The sequence below is a fragment of the Cuculus canorus genome, chromosome 7, assembly GCF_017976375.1.
Source record: "Cuculus canorus isolate bCucCan1 chromosome 7, bCucCan1.pri, whole genome shotgun sequence".
Lineage (NCBI taxonomy): Eukaryota > Metazoa > Chordata > Aves > Cuculiformes > Cuculidae > Cuculus > Cuculus canorus.
Window position 1 is genome coordinate 30,576,201 of NC_071407.1, and position 16,265 is coordinate 30,592,465.

The 16,265-nt window shown below is 40.1% G+C and overlaps 1 protein-coding gene across 3 annotated transcripts in view; it reads right to left on the reverse strand.

The window, feature by feature from the left end:
* The window catches only part of C7H10orf90 (chromosome 7 C10orf90 homolog), a 102,148-nt gene that overhangs the window by 26,900 nt on the left and 58,983 nt on the right, over window positions 1-16,265 (reverse strand). For 2 of the 3 annotated variants that reach the window (XM_054070964.1, XM_054070963.1), the window contains 2 exons: window positions 8,762-8,856; window positions 5,510-6,593 (listed from right to left, as the gene is read on the reverse strand). In XM_054070964.1, the coding sequence (XP_053926939.1) occupies window positions 5,510-6,593; window positions 8,762-8,856 (1,179 nt within the window). Of the gene's footprint in view, window positions 1-5,509; window positions 6,594-8,761; window positions 8,857-12,886; window positions 12,933-16,265 lie in introns of those variants that run through there. The other variant, XM_054070965.1, reaches the window with a different exon arrangement.

The window sequence follows — 16,265 nt, forward strand, 5'->3', positions numbered from 1 at the left end:
GTTTTAATGGGCTTTTTGGAATGTGGTCCTTTGTTCTTAACAAGTCCGCACCAGCTGCTATGTCCATAATGTGAAGTCAGTAACGTCCCTGACCAGATTCTTTGCCGATGTAAATCAGCGTTGCTCCTCTGAAGGCAGATATTTCTATTGGTTGACATCAGCTGAAGGTTTGGCTCCTCATGTTTAGCAGGTGCAAGCTAAAGTAAAATCTTCTGTGCTTTATTTCACATTTCTCCTGTCTTCATCATCACTACTGCTGTACACATCCTCAGGCTGGAGAGTTAATTAGCATCAGCTGTAGCTGCTCAAATTTCTATACAATAACTTCCATATTCTAAGGAACAGTTTTCGTCTAATTATATCTTGTTTGTGTATATGTATATATATTTCCAGACACACATACACACAAATCTTGTACTCTGGGTTATTGCGTGGTGACTTTCTCATAAACAGAAGATGAGGAGAGAACACCAGATAGGCCACATTCATTCACTGCAACTTTTCAAGTACTGTTTAGGAACTAAAAGTAAATACTATTAATAGTCTTGGGTATTAAGACTGCCTACAACAGCCTATTGTGACTACCATGAATATATATTAGTTTAAAGGTGACCTACAAACATTTTCTTGACATACAAACATCTCAAATGCTGAGGGCTTTTCAATATGTATTTAAAACAAGAACATCCTTTTATTTTGCAGGTAGCAGCCTATAGAAATCCCACAGCACCAGCTGTTCTGATTTTACTCCAATACATGTGTTTATACACACACACCAAACAAAATAGCTCTTGAAACAAATTAATATCTGGTTATTTACCCCTTAGTAGACACACTGCTATCTTTAGCACTTGTTAATACAACTCTTGCTTAAGGACGAAACAGAAGCCTATAATCATCTAGGGCTATTCAACACCCCAAAAGCCTATATATCATCTCCATTTTCCCCGTCCACCGTCTTGGATTGCTTTAATTGAGTAAATTACGCTTTCAAGTCACCTGCTGTTCTCTTTGGGAAAAACCATAAACAATCACAAAGCCAGCTCTCTGATCTGTCTCGTTCACTGATTTAAATGTGTTCTTTCCCTTCTTGATGAATTCTACAGAAGAAGGGAATCCAGCAGCACAGCCTCTGCCACCTCCGGACACCCCCTGTGCCAGGGCTGGCTCCCAGCACCTGCGCATACAACCATCACTATCACATCATGTTCACCCTCACCCATGCATACATCATAATCCCAATTTCCCTACTTTTGAATAGTTTACATAGGACTGTGATTTGCGATATACCCTTTTGTCGTCTTCCCCACCCTCCTCACTCATCCTTCACATCTTCTGTATCTCAACATAGGGCTGTGAGTGCCAGCACAGCATCTACCATCCAAAATGGATTTACGTTTCTCTCCACTTCAGCTGTTCTTCCTTAACAACTCTGCACAGAAGTTTTGGGCATGACAACAAAAGAAAAACAAAAGTGTAGATCTTTTAGAAGTTGAGGAGTTAGCAGAAGTTATTTCTCTTTATAAAGTAGCTGTCGTTTGTGAAGGTGCTCAGGCATCAAGATATTTACAATTATTGAAGCTTAAACATAGATTTAGATGCCAATATCTATAATCTTTCATAGTAAACTGATGATATTGTTTAAGAAGTCAAAATCAATTTAAACTTGTCCCATTTTCTTCTCTTTGCCCCTTTTCAGCATAGACCCCAGTAGGTAATATATTGCAAAAGATGGATGGAAAACTAGATATTCACATGAAACATATTCTTCGTGAAAGGTAGCTGAAAAATTAAGATTAAAAATGCTCTTGTCTTCAGCAGAGACAAGACTAATCTTTTCATTTTTAACTTACCTCCTATTTATGAGATGTCAGCTACAGAAAGGAAAGGAAATTGCAGCATCCACTTAAAAGCACTGTTAGCAAGTCCTGACAGCTTGTTAAAAGCCGTGATGGAGGGCAGGGTGATGCACATCAATCACCTGTGACAAGGACCTCATGGAGCTTGTTCTGAGCTTACCCTTGGTCTTATCTCAGAGGTGGGTCATGTGGCTCTCAGTGGGCAATTTCACATTAACAGATGCACGTTCCTTAAACTTCCCAGGGGATTTAAATGGTAACCACTCATTAAAAGAAAACACAATTATGTCCTACAACTCTATTTCCTTCCACAGTTCAGGCCTGACTTCACGTGTAACATCGATTTTCCAGCACTTATGGTCCAATTTCTTGCCAGATAATGGAAGCAAAGTACCCAAAGCAATGGAGTCAATAGAAGATACAGTCCATGGTGAAATCACAAGATCATATTCCATCCTTGGGATGCTATAGCATGAAATATGGCTTTGAACACTAACTGAGTCTGAGAGATTTAGATTTCTAGGTATAATTACCATCCATGAGCACAGTCCAAGATTTATATTTCATTAATATTCCTAAAATATCCTTTGCATACATGGCACAATGATGGAAATATATATGTCTAGAGATTATCTGGACCAGTCTCCTGTTGAAAGCAGGGCCTGGGATTAAATTCTTCATGTCCACGTAAGGCCAAGTCTTGAATATTTGGATTTGAACATGAAATACTACGAGCAACACCGCTATAAGTAGAGTCATCATTACTTTAGTGAAGACACAAGAAAAGTTAGAAAAAAGACACTCTAAAGAGGCCACGACTTAACCCACCTTATAGGTAACAGCAAACCTGGCGCCGGTACCTTTAATACAAAATATATGGGCACTTATTCCACCTCAGGTCTTAATGATACAGAAAATACACTCTGTTTTGGTTTGGTTTTTTTTTCTCCCCCATGGTGACATACCAGTTGTATTTCTCCTTGCAGGAAGGTATTGCCTACAGCTGCAAGCTAGTATAAACTCAAGCTTTCTAGGTCATCAGAAATGTGACAAAGTGCTCTCCACAGTTTCTTCATCTGCAAGAGAACTTCATTAAACTGTTAACATGGTGTCAAAAGTTGTTCACTGCCCCTTCTTTGTGAGTTCTTCCTTCTTTTTAAACATTTAATTTCCCAAACATGTCATTGTATAAACACACAGCAGACCAAAGCTTAAAGTAAATAGGTTTGAGCTAGTAAACACTGGAGGAAAAAAATGTCTGAGAGTTGGAATCCGTTATGCTATAGAGAACCTTGCTGATGGGATAGTTACTTTGCTGTGCTCATAAAGCAGCATCTTGCAATACAAGTCTTGTCCTTTTGAGCTATATACGTGGAAGTGCCTTAGCAAAAAGCAGGAAGGCCCCACTATAGCTTTCTTTAGATGTTTAAAACCAGTCCAGGTGAAAAACAAATCTATAGACTGTAGCAGATTTGCACCAGAATGAAGTATTGGACCTGAGAGATCACTTCTCTCCCTTGCTTCACCCCTTCGGAACTAAGGGGAACTCACTTTTCATCTTCTCCCAGGTTAAAATCATACTGATTGCCCTTTGTTTTAATGAGCATGGATAGCTCATGTATTTATCTAGTTTTCTTATGATTTGTCACATTTAATGGCTGACAGCTACGCAAAATCTCATTACCTTGGGGATCCTGGTGAGAAAGACTTGCTTTGAAACATTATTTGGCTGTTTGTATGAATTTCACAGGCAGGAAAGTTGTAGTAAGCTGATAAACACCTTACTGTATGTTACAAAGGGCCTGATCAAGAGCACTTATGTATACATTCCACATTATTGCTTACACAAAAGGTGGAAGCAGTTCAGAACGTAACACTTCCCATGTTTATTTACACCTGTATTATTGTGTACACAAATAGTGGAAATAATTTTCTACAAATCAGTGTTTCTCAGCTGGTTACCTCACTGATTTCCTCTGCTTAGCAAAACCATGGAAACGTGAGCAGCGTCCTATTTCATTTCTAATTACTTCTAGTAAAAGTGCTTCTTTCGTGACCACCATTGTATTACCAAGCTCAGGGAAGGCTCAATATTATTCTAATCCTTGTTTCTGTGGTATGTCACAGACAGACCTTAGACGGTGTTGGACAAATCCTTGAGTACATAGTACTTTCTATGGAAACTTCAGGATGACATTGTTATTTGAAATTAGGGTGGGATGCAGCAAAATCCAAAGCTGAAATTCTTAATTTGCTGGTGTCAGCCAATGGAAGGTCCCCACCAACACTCACCCCTTCACATTTCTTCCTTGCTTTAGCACTGGCTGGCGTTTTCCCTGACCTGCTCCCCACTGTGCTTTCAACAACAGACAACCTGGATTACACTTAGAAACATTAAGAAAGATCTCCAGCTTTCTTCAGCAGCCAACCTGGAAGGTGCTTCACCCTCCAGGCTCATGCAGCTTTCATTTAAGGACCTGAATCTGGAATAATTGACATTGCTGGTTTCTCTGAGCAGAATCCTGGTTCTGTTGATAATTTTCTTTAAGTTTAAGGCATATGGCCTCTGAATAAAGCAGTGCCTTCTCACCATTTTCACGTGGATAATTGCAAGTGCCGCCGATTTCTGGCACGGGAAAGTGAGTGCAGCAGTAACAGCAAGGTGCAAAGGGACAGTGCAGCCCAGGTTTGGTACCCTGTGCAACCCATGGGACAGCATGCAACTTCTCCTCTTTCTCTTCATTTTCCATTTGTACACTGGGAAGATGAAGGTGTAAATGTATCTGAGGCAGTAGCTTATGTTCATGTACTGACCCTTAAATGAAAAAGGCCATTTAAGAACAAGATAACTGCAATTAAACATAGCCCAAGGTCACAGGATAGCTGATGGATAAGTTAGTGTTTTTTGGTAAAAACCAGACTCACTCATTTACATTCTTCTCATCCACACTCCCTTTCTGGAGATTCAATAATCTCAGCTGTGGTTATTCAAATGCACCGTAAAATAGCTTCTACAGCCCAGTGCAGCAGAAACTGCGCCACTCTGGGCATGAAGCAATCCCCACAGTACCTCTCCATTCCCTGAGAGCAATGTTGCAAAGAAAATGTCATGTCTGCAAAAGGCTTGGAGATGTTTGAAACGAATCTGTTAAAAATTTGCAAACAATTTACCTGGAGCCATTAGTTATAAAGGCCTCGGCTTATTACTGTAGCCTTCTAAATAAAAGCTGAAAACAATCATTTTTATTCACAAGGAGCACAAAATCAAGCTCAGTGCAACCATCTCCTTCTTAGTCTCATACCCTGAAATTCAGAGCTTATATAAAGAAAAGGTTAATTATTTTTAAGAGCTAAGCACTTGCATTTTGCAGAGAGAAAAAAAATTACAGTTATAACGGTTATAAACACTGGTTCAACGCAGAAAACACAGGCAGAGTTTTCTCTGTTGTCTGATGAGCAGCATGCATCACTAGCATGGCAAATATATTCATGGTAGTGCTGGAACCGAAAATGTCTTGGTTGTGCTCTGACTCACCATGCCTTTGCAGAAGCAAAGATTACTATTATCTGCACACATAAAATCATAGTGGTGGGTCTGTTCCAGCCTGAACCTCTGCTTCACCAGGCTGAGGTTTATGGAAATTACTTACCTGCCTCATTGCTTGGATTAGGAAGTTGGAGAGAAAATGTAGTGTGATAGCTGCCACAGTGCTTATCATCATCCTTCATAATTGTTACTACCTTATTGGGTCCTCTGGGTATAGCCACAAATGCTGGAACTTCAGAGACAAAGATGCTTTGCAAAGAGTATTTGCTACCCAAATAACCTTCATTTGTTGTCTCTCTGTTAATCACATTATTTTCTGTTAAGTCAGCACTCCAGGTTGATCTGAGTGGGGTCTTGTTTTCTCCTATGAGCTTTGTCTTAAACATCCCCTTTATTGGCTCTCCATTAACTATGCCATCTACTCCATCTGCTGTTAATCTGGACGAACTGCATTTTATATTGAAGGACAATGCTGATCTATGAATTTTTTGGCATTTAATTCGAGGTTGGTCAATGCATACATTAAGTGACTTATCTAAATAATAGATGGCATTTGGACACTGATGAGAAACCTGAAGGTGGACACATGAGATGAACGTAGGTGGTACTTTCTCTCTCCTGCTGCTGCTTTGTAGACCCACACCGTTCTCCTTGTTTCCAGGGCCAAAATTCTGCTTTTGTGACTCTTTGCCTAATTGCGAGGAAGCTTCAGAAATCTTTAATGGGGACACATGTTGGTTTGTGTGGACCAACGGAGGACAGCAACGGAGGGCAGCAGGGACTTTGCTCGTGTTGGGGAGCACAGCGTTGGGCTCTTGCACAGCCCCAGCTCCACATGCCGGCTTGCTGGAGCCTACAGCAACACGCCTGGCCGTAATAGTTATGGAGGCAAACCCTTTCTGCCGATTCTGACATTCTTTTCCTCCTGTGACTGGAGATTCCAATGGAGATGTGGTGTCATCTAAAGATGCTCGAATTTCTAATCTGCTGGGAAGTACCATAAATGCTTTATTAATGTTGACTGAACTGTTGTTAGTCAAAGACTGCTTCATGTGGTGAGCTCCGGACTGGGGGATCACAGGCAGCATAGGCAAAGTGGGCCAATTTTCTTTTGATTTATTCCCATTAATCGTCTGCAAAATAACTATCGGTGGAATCAATTTTATACTTTGTGATGACAGAGGTTCCTGCAAATGAAAAGATACGAATTATCAACGTACGCTATCGTAATATGTGTAACTGTTTCTCATCTACCATCTATCACATTAGACAGTTCTATTTGAGATTTCTGGGAGACTTCCATGAAAACCTCATTGCAAAAACTCCATTAAAATTAATAATGTGTACTCTATACTACTATTTTCAGTATTTAACCCATTGCTGCAGCTGGAATTTGTGGCTCCTATGTTTCTTTAAAAATGGAAAAGTCAAATCGATTGTCAGTTTCAGACTCTTAACTGCTCTTTTGTGATGGTCTGCTGGAATTTAAAATGCATTTATATATATCACGGATTACTAGTCTAAAGGTCCGTGTATGCCATCATATGCTGTAGAGGACATGTGGGTCCAGGGTCATGACTGCTTTACAAACTTAAGTTATAAACGTGAAACAACTTCTCCATGATCCCTCCCACAAAAGCGATATGATTTCCTGGAAGGGCTCCTGGTACTATTTTAATTCACTAATTCCCTCTTGCTTATCGTTACCTGGTGGCACCTGTCATGGATGTAGAACAACTAATGTCTAAGGTTGATTGACAGTGGCACAGATTTATTTTTCCAACCATGACAGCAAACATCTATCTAGATAGACCATACATTACTTCACTTGATGTGATAAAGGAGGTACTTTTACCTTAAAACAATCAACAAAGAGTAAACTGAAATTTAAAAACTCCTTCTATTATTATCCACACGACTGGTCACATAAGTCACATGCAATAAAGCATCTAGCCTAATCCCACTGCTGCCATAAATTGGCTGATTAGATTGCTCCTGCCCTGTGTTCCTACGAGTCCTGATCCTAACAGAAAAAAATTCCCCTGAATCGGCATGCAAATTCTGAGGATTAACTCCATAATGAAAGCTCAGTCAGGTTCATTCGGGGTTTTGGTGCCATTTGCTTGCTGCACTGCTCCTGCTTGTTATGAATTCATCTCAGTCATATCTGGGTGTCTATTATCTGATAATCAATGCCAACACTTGACAAGTATTTCACAAACCAGAATATTCTCCTTCCCGAGGGAAGACTCTGTGATTGACAGAGCTGTGACCTCTCCGGTGCCACAGCCGTCCTTCTCAGGGCTCCGGTGCCAGAGGTGGGACCCTGCACCAAAGCCCGTGGGAAAAACTCTTCCTGCGCTTCTGTTCCCCCATGCTTGGAAGCAACACAGAAAATGAGCTTCTTTCCAACTCTTGGGAAGGCTGATTTGGGAACTCAGGGCGAGTTAGATCAAGACATTATTAATGAGGTGAAATGCCAGGTAAATTTTATCAACTCCTTAAACCAGCTGCCTGTAGCTTTGACAGTTCAATAATTTCACAGCCCCAGGGAAAGCATTTTCTTCCTTGTTTCTTTCACGGTTTGTAACAACATTTGCCTCATATTTTCTGCTCTGCATTTACTTCTACCTACGGTTTTAAGGCCTTTGCATGCCTTGCAAACTCCTGACTTCCCTGAGATTTCTACAGGAAACCAAAGAGGAAAGTTGCTCTATATACTTTATTTTGGATACATTTCTCATGCTCCAGTAGTTAATTTGACATTTATTTCTTTTGTTAAGGGCTGCATGGATGGAGACATCCTGCAAGAATCCAAAGCCGTGTCAAAAATGCTCCTGATTATCTTCAAACTCGGGCATCAATATTTTAAATAATTTGCTTTTCCTATTTCTGTTTGAGTGGATGCATCGTTCCCTCCTCCCAACCTTTGGCAAAGAAACGGGTCTAAGGTATGACCGCTGATCCCAGGCTCTTTGGGAGCTTTCAAGGTTCACTGCGTCCTGTGAAATAAATACACACTTACACAAAGTAATTGTGGTGAACTGAAAATCTCAGACTCTACCTTGAAAGCTATCTGAGACAGGATGTACTGATATTTGAGACACCACTTGATTTCGTCTCCTGAGGTGTTTTTAACAACTTCTTCTCCCCCAACAGTGCATGCAACCTTTTCCCCCCTCACAGCACACTGATTCACAACATTTAGCCATCTTTTATTTGGCTTTTCTGCTGCCTAAGCTAAGCCTAGCTAAACAAAACCAAGTCCAAACACACTGCTCAGCAATCAGCGATTGTTTTTTAAACCTGAATGCATTCTGCTGACGGCTATCTAAATGGCATTTATTTATTTTACCTTGGTAGAGCTCGATTTTCTCTCCACAGCACTCTCCCACTGAAGGCCTGTGCATGTCCTCTGACCTTCAGTCCGCTGTTGCTTCCGTGTCACTCCTGAGGGAGAAACATAGAGAAAGTAGCATTATTTCAATGTCCTGGAGGAGATGAGTTAAAAAATGTTGGTTTAAACGGAGTGCAAGCAGAAGGGAAAGAGCTACTATAAATAATTTGATTGCCCTGGGATCTCATTATTGGAGGGGTCCTCTTTCTCCCTCTTCCCAGAAGAGGCACTTGAAACACTCCCAGGATCCTGTTGCAAAGATGTATTTGTGGACAGCCTCACAATGTGTTCAGAGCTGATCCAAAACTTGAGTGTCTCTGCTTTTGATTTCCATGGCTTCAGGCAGGAGTGTGGAGGAATCAGGGAAGAGCGAAAGGCGGACTTCAACAAATGTTACTTTTGTGTACTCCTCAGAACTGGGCACAAAAATGAGCGCGTTAATTGGATGGATGATACGAGTTTGATTTCATTTGAGCTAAGTCACCTTCACATTGAAAGAACTACAGTAATTTTAAAAAATATTCACAAATTCTATTACATCGTAACTTTTCTTGTTTAGTGACAACTATTACATCGGCACATCAGTTTCCGATTTTCTCATGTTGTTTTCTGTGAGCATTACCTTGTTTGTAGCTTCGTACACAGAGCTATTTTCCTTACAACATGGAGCCCAGACTATTGCAATGATGCATTATGTGTGCTGTCAACGATTTTGCCAGAAATTACGTTACTTTCTATTTTGTGATAAGCATCCAAAATTAATTTTCAAAAATTCCCTATTTGGACTGAAATCTCTTCACACTACTGGCAGTTGCTTTATAGCATCAAGTCACACCCCTGGTAAGACTGGTTTGTTTCGTTTTGTTTTCACTTAGGCGGCTTGACACAGAAGTTGATAATTTTTGCTTAGCAGAATTTCAGTTTAATGTCACATGATATTAATGAAGTTCCACTTTAAGAAGTGCTCATTAAAACATATCCACCACAGCAGGCTTTGTGGCTTCATCTCCTTGGGTGCAGATAAGGAGCAAAAAGGAAAAGAGGGAAAATATAAGGTCTGTCCTTGAGGAGATGTCCTTGAGTGGCACCACAGAACAGCAATCACAAAACACTACCAGAATGTTTGATGAACCTGCTTCAGTAAAGCATACTAAGGTATACCTTAATGTTTGATCTGCACAACTCTAAGATGCCAATGCCACTGGGTATACTCATGGCTGGTTTTGTCACTGAGGGAATGAGGTCCTGAGCAACAGAGAAAACAGCTGAACTCATCAGCCACAGTATGGGGGAAAAAAAAAAGAGAATCTAGAAAATAGCTGAGGCAGAGGACCCAATACACGTTTTTTGGCAAATAAATGATGCACAGCTGCAATCAGTAAAAATGCAGTGAACCTGATAAAGCACTGGAGCGTGGTACAAAGTACTGGATGCTGGTACAAAATGATGCCCTTGGAGCCTGCTCCTTACCCTCTTATGGTACACAGCAAGAAGGAGGTGCTGTGCTTTGGCTGAAGGACAAAATGCACCTGTATCCACAAGCAGTGGGACAAGGGCGACTGCAGGATGAGTCCGATGGAAAGCAATGTGTTCGTACTGTGATAGGTCACACGTCAATATCTTCCCAATGAAGATCTGCTACGTATGCTGTCTTATTTACTTTTTACAACAGTAATAATAGGGAATATATTGCAGATAAGGAAAATGAAGAAATTTTGGATTAAATTAAAGCAAAAACTCAAATCTAAAAGTTTGATAAACAAAACATATATAATTAAAGCAAAAACTTTACCTAAGTTATGAATATTTTCCTCAAACGATTTACAGTAAGTAAACCACAGCTGTCTCAGATTGAGCTGCAAAGCTGCCACAGGAGAATATCAACTTGTGAAAGTCAACCAAGGCACAAGGAAATCCAGAAGGCTGGATGGAGATAAATCAGATCCAGACAGGCATTTATGCCAGATGGCCTTTCATGAATTTCATTCAAATGTATTTTCAGTATACAAGAAAGACTGAATACTGGAGGGTCAAACAAGAACAAGTTGTCAAATCCACACAGTAGATTACATATAATATGCAAGTTATTCTTATCGAAGTAACATCCTGTAATTAGCAGTAGTAGGTAGGATCTTCCAAATTCACTAAATCCCTTAGAATAAATTAGCATTAAACAAGAAAAGATTAACTAAAAATTAACTGTTACTAGAATAGGAGAGATAGGAAAAAGTGAGTCGGGAAGAAGAAGAGGAAATGTTTATTTTATTTGTTAAATTATCCAGTGTGGAGTTTTGCATTGCGTTTTGTACCATATCCTGTGCAATGACATTCTCATATTACTATGGGAATCCTGTTGTTGGAAAACACTCAAACTTTTGGCAAGTCATTTAAACTAGTTTCTGAGATAGGTTCAATGGCATCAGTGGCAAAAGCTCTGGTATTTTTCATGACATTATTAAATCTGTTCTTGGAAGCTTCACATTCGTTAATTCATCTCAACAGAACAAAAGAAAAACCCAAACCTTTAAAAAGGGCTTGAATTTATGTTTGGAATAAAGACACTTCAGGGAGCACAAGGGTTTAGCAGAGATGTGTCACGTACAGAGTTTTCATACAAATCTCTTTGCTGACAAAACACATTGCATTGTAACTTTTGTTACACAACGAAATGCAAAGTTCAGTTTTTCCCTGGTGTGAAAGCATGAAAGAAATGGCATTTCAAGTACTTTCCATCTCTGTGGGGAGTATGAAAATCTTATTTCTATCCGAGTTGAAATCCTGAGGATTTGTCTAACCTCCCCAGACCTTCCCTTCCCACCATGACCCACATCTACAGCTTACAAACAGGAGATGCGATGAAGAACACAGGAGTAGCTGCTGGCATGTGAACTTTGCCCCATTACATCTTCACTCTTTTTATTTTTTTCCCCCAGAAATACTGTTTGTTGAACCAAATTATGTGCTCCTTGGCAAGGCATCTGGACATCCGGCTACAGACTAGGGTTTTCCTAATTACAGAGCGCAGCTGGAACCATTTCTCCCAGTCTCGAGTGCCTGGATGTCTGCCTTGGGCCAACTGGCACACAGCTCAGATAATGATTCAGAAAAGATGTACTTGTAAATCAGCTTGCTAAAACACAGATAAATTGCAAAGGTGAGGGTGCTGGTGAAAAATAGCATGCAGCAAATATTTGGCATGCACAGGACAGCCCAGTTTGTAGCCAGCTAAGGTTTGATACAAAGCTTGAGACACACGAAAACATTCCATAAATAACATTATTTTGCCAGTGCTTCAGGTCTTTGTTTGACACATACAGACTGTCCTGCTGAGGGAGGTTGTTTGATGACACCCAGAATACACTGGGCAGAGCTGGAATGACTTTAGACCACTGGCCCTGGCCTCCTCTCCTGATTTTGTCATGACAGTTGCATATTTCATTCATTTACTATTCATATGCTGACAAACTTGAAATGTGTGTCAGCGCTTCTGATCTCCTCTGCTCTGCTCCAAGCCCTGCTTACTCCTCACTGATCAGGTTTGCTACCCCCTCTGAGCCACCAACATCAGCTTAAAATTAACTCCTCTAGAGGCTCCAGGAACCTCCAGCACTTCCTTCAAAAGAGAATAAAATAGCATCACACAACATAGAAACCAGCATGGAAAGGGGAAAACACCTCCATCAAAAAAAAAGTTTTCCTGTTGATCATTAGATGACTATCAAATAGACCTTTGAGGGGAGTCGGTGTCCTTCCCAGGTCCATGGCAGCCAAGTCCCTACTGTGCCCAGGTCAGCATCACTGATTACACACAAATACTCAAATTCCCCTCCCAGGACCCTAAGGACATCAGTGGCTTGGCTGCAAAGTCAGGCATCAGAGCAATCACTCAGCTATGTCTTTGACATCCTTTGACACTTAATTTTTTTAAGCTTTTTTCCTCCTTCTATGCGTCATTCCTATTATTAATTTATCAGCAGCTATACCATATCATTAAAACAAATTTAGAGGAATTAATATATACTTTATCTCATTTAAAACATCAGATTTGTTTAAATTTTCTTGTGGCTTATTTAATTCAAATACCTGAAGGAGCCTCGAGGAAAAAATGTGTCATCATTAAAGATTCACCATGCTCCCTCTCAGTCAGGGCTGGGAGAGATCATAATTCACTTCTTCAGATCTGAAGTGAGTCATCCAGAAAAGCCATCCGGACATTACAGGTACATCTAAGATGAAAGCCAAGGCAAAATGAACACCAGAACCAAATCCCCATCTTCTGGTCTTCTTCATGTGTCATAAAGAGAGACTATAATAAAATTGCAGAGAGCGTTGTCTTCTGAAATAAAACTGAACAATGAAGCTGAAGTTCGCATGTATGGTACTAAAAGCAGAGACAGAAAAATGCTGAAAATCTCACCTCATGCTGAAATCTCTGCTGACATTAAATTGATTTATAGGGCATCTACTGGTGAGTGTTGTGTTTACTTGTTAGCGGAGAGACTGATGCATCTCCAGATAAGCCTTGGTACAGGCACAGTCTTACCATCTTTCAAGGACATTATCCTGAGCCTTCGGAAGTGGTGTTAAGTCTGAACTCGAGGTGACATGTTGCATTGACAATGGTCCAAAGACTGCCCCGCAGCGAAGACGGGGCACAGGCAGGGCAGGAAGGCAGCCCCATAGCCACATGTAGATTTTCCTCTCTTACAATTTCCAAAAAAATACACCCGATTTTTATCTCTGCAGGATTTGACATTCAGCTCCCTTCACGTAGGAAGAGACAGCAGTTTTCACTGAGATACTGAAGAAGCAGGCGATGTCACCCCGATAGCTCAAACACAGCCAGAAAAATACATCGCATTTACCTATCAAGAGAGGATGACAGAGGGAAAGTACATCAGTCCTGTAAAAGCATTTTTGCTGCACTTCTTTTAAGAAGCAGCGTGGACTTACTTACAATGGGGGTCAAACATAGCAATATAGATTTAAAAGGGGGAAAAATAGCTGCCAACTTTTTTCTTGACATGAAAAAAAGCCAAACCAATACAAACAAGTACCTTGCCACAAAATAAAGTGCTTGAACACAGTTGCACAAAGATAACAGTATTTTAAGGCAGCTTTCTTGGGAAGATTTTCAAGTCAGAGTAAGAAAACAGCCTGAAATAATTTCAGTCTGAACAGGATTCATTATGTAAACAAAATAGAAAAATGTTTTTTCAAGATGTCAGGATGGATTTTCTTCTATTACAAGTAGCATCATGAGATTTGTTAACTGAATTATCTTTCCCTGCTTGCACACCTTGAAGCTGTAGCTGGCTGCCTGCAGAGATGATTACAGGATCTGCCATGGAACGGACAAATGAGTTCTGGTCTGCTATCAAAAAGCCAGAAGTCGTAAATCTCTCATTATCCGTGCCATTAAAAGCAAGGCGCTCATCAGGGGGCTAGAAAGAGCACAGGAATTATATCTTGAAACCCTTGCATAAGCGAAAAAATATTGTGTTTTCATTATGCATTGCTATTATTCTTTATCTTCACTTAACAAAATAAAGTGGGGAATCACTCCTCAGCATATTCATCACACATACAGAGAAAAAAACAAGCAGATTCTTCACTTTCTCCTTTTCCCCCTTTTCCAATTCTTATTTTTTTTTTCCTTTTTTTTTAAAAAAAAGATAATTTTCAGTGGCATTGGTAGAAAAGTATTCCTAGGTTTCTCTAGACTGCATAAGTTTTTCACACTGACAAATCTCAATCCTGAGAAGTAGTGACTAATTCACCAAACCTGCCAAAACTCAACCGTGTGGATGTAACTCAGGCTGAAGACTCAGATGGGAGTACACAGGAAGATTTAACTGACATAGGTTTGATTTCTTCAGTCTAAATAACATGGTCTGCCACTAAAGATCCTTCCTGGACCTCTTCCAAGACCTTTGTAAAATGTGGTAGGAGGGGAATGGGGACTTCAATGACACAGTATTAGAGGAAGGATATCTGCAAGGCATGGAGAACGGGGCTGGATCATGAAGGGTATTAGCGTCTAATAGCTCAATAGTTCTCTTTCATAATTTTTCTTCATTAGTTTCATTGTAGGAATAGAAGAGATGTCATAAATGTCGCAGGTTCCTATTCACATGACAATGAGAATAAAAACAGGAGAGAAGGATCAAGCCACCAAGTTCCCCATCTCTGATGAGCCAAGCAATGGAAGTCTTGAAGCTCCACGGTCCTCCCCACTTTCATGGCTGGTGGGACTGGCTTCCACCCATCTCTTTTTACTCATAAAAGCAATGAAATATTGTCCGTATAGTTCACCAGGGCTCTGGGAGATGGATACTTTTGTATAATTTGCACACATTTTCCTAAGAGGATTTTGCAAATTAGTGAGTGATTGCCTCCGAGCAGCAAAAAAAAAAAAAAATCTAAACTAGCCTTGGAGAGAACAACTCCCCTCCTCTAGGTAATCCTGGTAAATATGATTCCTATAGGAGGTGTTCTATCCTCATACCAAGGTAAGGGGCAGCACAGCAAAGATTACACCTTTTTTCTTGTCAAAGTGCCTGTTTGGTGGCCATCTTATTCTTTTGGAAAGCTGCCGATGCCAAAAAGTTGTTTTGGATTTTTTTACACAAGTCCTCCTACCTCTGGAAGGAGCAACTGCACAAGAATCACCTGGAGGGGTTCTGTCCTGGAGGTGATGTTTGGGACCTTGCAGAAAAAGAGATATTGTAACCAAGTAGAGATAAAGGGCTGATGGACTCTGAAAGTCTGGCACTGGCGTGGTGGAGGAAGCAGGAGAAGAGAAAAACCAAGAACAAAGTGATTAATGGTGGCTTGGTAGTTCGTGCAAGAAATATGTAACACTGACTTTTTTTGGTTAGACAGATGTGAGTAAAATATTTAAATATGAACAGTAGGTGTGTCAAGTTCATACAGAAAAGTAGGCAGACAGAAGATAGAAACAAAGAAAGGAGGCGAGTCCAATCAACCTCAACATTTAAATGTTTTGAGTTCCACTTATCTCTAATTTTAAGGCATTCTGAATACTATTCCTAGTTCAGATCCTTGCACCAAGATTCATTAGTACCTACTGAAACAATATTAGACTTATTGACCACTGAGCACCTGATGTACTCTCAAAATAACGATGTAACTAATTAAACCATTTCATACAGAAAGAGCTATTTGAAAAGATCCTCTACCACTCTCAGAATCCCCTTCACAGCATGTTACTAAGGCATCCACATTTTAGTGACCACATCCATTTCTGAAAGTACAAGAATGTTTGAGATAGCCAGAAAATTCTTAACTGACTGTAAACATGACAAATACTATGCATAAGCAAACAAAGGAAAAGCAGTTCTGCAGCCAAAAATTATATTTATGAAGAGTCATTTTAGTGCTATTACATGTAATCATGTAAAGGTCATAACATGCACAGAATTTAATAGCACAAATGGGT